The sequence below is a fragment of the Apium graveolens genome, chromosome 4 (assembly GCF_009905375.1).
Source record: "Apium graveolens cultivar Ventura chromosome 4, ASM990537v1, whole genome shotgun sequence".
In the NCBI taxonomy this organism is placed as follows: domain Eukaryota; kingdom Viridiplantae; phylum Streptophyta; class Magnoliopsida; order Apiales; family Apiaceae; genus Apium; species Apium graveolens.
In genome coordinates, this window is record NC_133650.1 from 9614301 (window position 1) to 9618046 (window position 3746).

At 38.5% G+C, this 3746-nt stretch overlaps 1 protein-coding gene across 1 annotated transcript; it reads left to right on the plus strand.

The window, feature by feature from the left end:
• Window positions 1–915: 915 nt before the first annotated feature.
• Window positions 916–1311, plus strand: LOC141718301 (putative mitochondrial protein AtMg00820). Its single transcript, XM_074520684.1, has one exon. The coding sequence runs from the start codon at window positions 916–918 to the stop codon at window positions 1309–1311; it is 396 nt and encodes a 131-aa protein (XP_074376785.1).
• Window positions 1312–3746: the final 2435 nt, after the last annotated feature.

Below are 3746 nucleotides of genomic sequence, written 5' to 3' on the forward strand. Positions count from 1 at the left end.
CTCTCATTTTAAGAAATTGGTTGCGAAAATACAAAATCTTTTTGGCATCACCATAAAATTGCTCCAGAGTGATAATGGAACTGAATATGTTAATCACGAATTCACCTAATATTGCAGCTCTTTAGGAATTCAACAACGATTCTCATGTCTTCACACTCCTCAACAAAATGGGTTAGCCGGAAGAAAGCATCGCCATATTGCAACCATGACTCGTAACCTCCTTCTTACCTCTGGTGCTCCACATAAACTTTGGGTTGAAGCGGTTCTAACATCTGTGTATCTTATAAATCTCCTGCCTACCTCTGTCTTAAATTGGGACACTCCACATCATCATCTTTACGATAGTCATCCTACATATTATGCCCTTCGAGTCTTTGGGTGCTCTTGCTTTCCATATCTTGGTCACTATATCTCTGACAAATTATCGAGTCGGAGTATTGAATGTGTCTTCGTAGGATATAGTCATCAACACAAGGGTTATAGATGTCTTGATCCTGAGACGGGTCGCCTTTATGTGTCTAGGCATGTCATTTTTAACGAAACATGTTTTCCTTACAAAAACATGCAGGTACCAGCACCTGGTCCATTGGAATTTGCTCTTTTACCAAGTCCAACCTCCTTTTTGAGGCCATTGAAAGAATCAGCACAAGTTGGGAGCATTATTAATGAATCATCTCAACCCTTTCATGAGACTGCAATACCGTCATCTACCAACCCTCCGGCAGAAAATCAGGCACCAGCTTCTACTAATCCACCACCTGTACTCACGTACCATCGTCGTAATAAAGCTGCTCCAAATATTCAAACGTCAGTGAATCAAGAACCCATGACGACACCTGAATCAGCCCCGACAGGAAGAGCACTTACCCATCCCTACTCCACCTGCTAGACATTCAATGATCACCCGTTCTAGAGATGGGACTGCTTCCACAAAATAAAATACATGTTACAAGTACAAAACATCCTCCTCCTCACGCTCTTCTTACTGTCGTTAAAAATTCTGAACCAACCTGCTATACAGAGGCTTCCAAACATGAGGTCTGGCGCAACGCTATGACAGAGGAAATCAACGCGTTATTAAAGAATCAAACTTGGACTCTTGTGCCTCTAGCACCATCTCAAAACAAAGTTGGTTGTAAATGGGTATTCCGCACCAAGCGCAATCCAGATGGCACAATCGAAAGACATAAAGCTCGACTTGTTGCTAAAGGATTCCATCAACAACATGGCATTGATTACGAAGAAACGTTCAGCCCAGTTATCAAACCTGTCACCATAAGGACTGTTCTCAGCCTTGCAGTTTCTCGATGATGGGCGCTTCGACAACTAGATGTCAAAAATGCATTCCTACATGGATTTCTACATGAGGATGTTTACATGGCTCAACCCCCTGGGTTTGTCGATCCATCTAGACCCAACTATGTTTGCAAGCTTCTCAAAGCACTCTACGGCCTCAAACAGGCTCCGCGTGCTTGGTTTCGCCGTATGAAATCTTTTCTCAAATATGCTGGTTTTGTTCAGAGTTTAGCTGATCCCTCTCTCTTTATTTTTCGTCATAACAATCACACGATCTATTTTTTGCTATATGTCGATGACATTGTGATTACGGTCAGCGATAATAAACTTGTTGAACAATTTATCCACGTACTTGGTCGTGATTTTGACATCAAAGATCTAGGTCCCTTGCATTATTTTCTTGGCTTACAAGTAACATACCACAAAGACAGTCTTCATATAGGCCAACCTAAGTATGCTCATGATCTTCTAGTCAAGCACGACATGCTCTACTCTAAACCAATCAGTACTCCCCTGTCAGCAAAAACAACTCTTAGTTCTGGTGATGGTGAAATACTTCCGGATCCTAGAGCTTTCAGAGAAATTGTTGATTCCCTCCAGTATTTGATGATAACTCGTCCGGATATTGCCTATGCAGTCAACTCAATCTCTCAATACATGAGTCATCCCCGCACCTCACATTTACAAGCTGCAAAACGCATACTTCGATACATTAAGGGTACACTTGATCAAGGCATGTTCTTTCGTCCACAACGACAACCAACACAACTCTGCGCCTACTCTGATGCAGATTGGGCAGGCTGTCCAGAGACCCGCAGATCAACCTCAGGATATCTTTGTTATATCGGTAATAATCTGGTCTCTTGGTGTTCTAAAAAGCAGCCTACAATTGCCCGATCAAGCGCCGAATCCGAATATAGAGCGCTTTCACATGCTAGTGCAGAAACTACCTGGTTAGCTTTCTTGTTATACGAGCTTGGAACTCGACTGCAGTTTTCCTATCCTTCTTCATTGTGATAATTTAAGTGCTACATACATGGCATCTAACCCTGTATTTCATGCCCGTACAAAACACATTGAACTAGATTACCATTTTGTTCGAGAGAAAGTTGCTCTTGGTAGTCATCGTGTATGTTACATCCCATATGTTGATCATCCAGCTGACCTCCTTACTAAGCCTCTTCATAAGCACCGGCATTCCCTTCTCACTCACAAACTTGTCCATCGAGGATCGTCCAGTTTGCGGGAGGGTGTTAAAGTAATTCCACAGAATCAGCACAACATTTAAATCACAGATCTTATCTCAGTTATATTCAAATACAGCTATAGTTTAGGATCAGTTTTGATTCTATAATTACCTCAGTTTATAGGCTTGTAATATCTCCTGTAATATTGCCTTCTAATTATTCCTGTAACCTGCTATATAATGTACTGATTATACATCAATTAGAAATAACAAAAATACATTTTCTACAACTGTGTTGTCACTATCAACATCTATTTTGAATATGATCATCCGTCGGGACTATGTTGGTCATCCTTCGGGAGTCTTGTTGATTATCCGTTGGGAACTTTGGTTATCATCCGTCGGGAGTCTTTGTAGATTATCCATTAGGAGTCTTTTTGTCACTTGACTCTATATCACTTGTACAGAATTACAAGGCATCTTATATTTAGAATTAGCCAACCTATTATGTACATCAGTCTAGTAGTCATCATAATTTACAGAATCCTACAACATCTACTCAACTAAAACATGTTGTTTGCAGAAAAGTGCTACAATATTTATTGTTACATAAGCTACATTCTCGATGGATGTTCAGTTGTCATCCGTCGGGACTATAAAATTCATCCGTCGGGACTATATTAGAACATCTGTCGAGAGCTACAAATTTCACTAAGTTAAATCTACTAAGATATTTTGTTTAACTTATCATCAAGTTCACAACATATTCCTAACAATATATATATATATATATATATATATTCTACCGGATCGGGTTATTAACAGATGAGATCGTCTTGAATTAATATCTGCTTAATTTATTATAGAATTTTTTCCCATCAAATCAAAATTCAGATCAAATTTTTATATATCGATCCATATAAGAAGGTATCAGATCGAACCGAATTGGGTTAGAGCTATCGTACTATCTAAATGAACAATATACTCCATTAATTGTAATGATGAAGAATATCAATTATGATTTTTTGCGAAATTCACTAAAGTACCATTTGATTTTGAAAGTTAGAATTTTTAAATATTAATTATGTTAAAAAAATATATCATTTTATTATTAAAATAATGGCGTCATGTAAAATACCGATCTGGGGAGGTTTAGACCTATTTTCAAGTCTTGTAAAATGATTCTTCATTAATGATGTTGGTTGTCAAGTATCTTCGTACGTGATAATTAGTGATCAAACTTCTGTTTAAGCAAATATTTAAT

What these genes read in the sequence shown, in the direction of transcription:
- LOC141718301 (XM_074520684.1), top strand. Translation starts at nt 916, where the DNA reads ATGGGACTGCTTCCACAAAATAAAATACATGTTACAAGTACAAAACAT.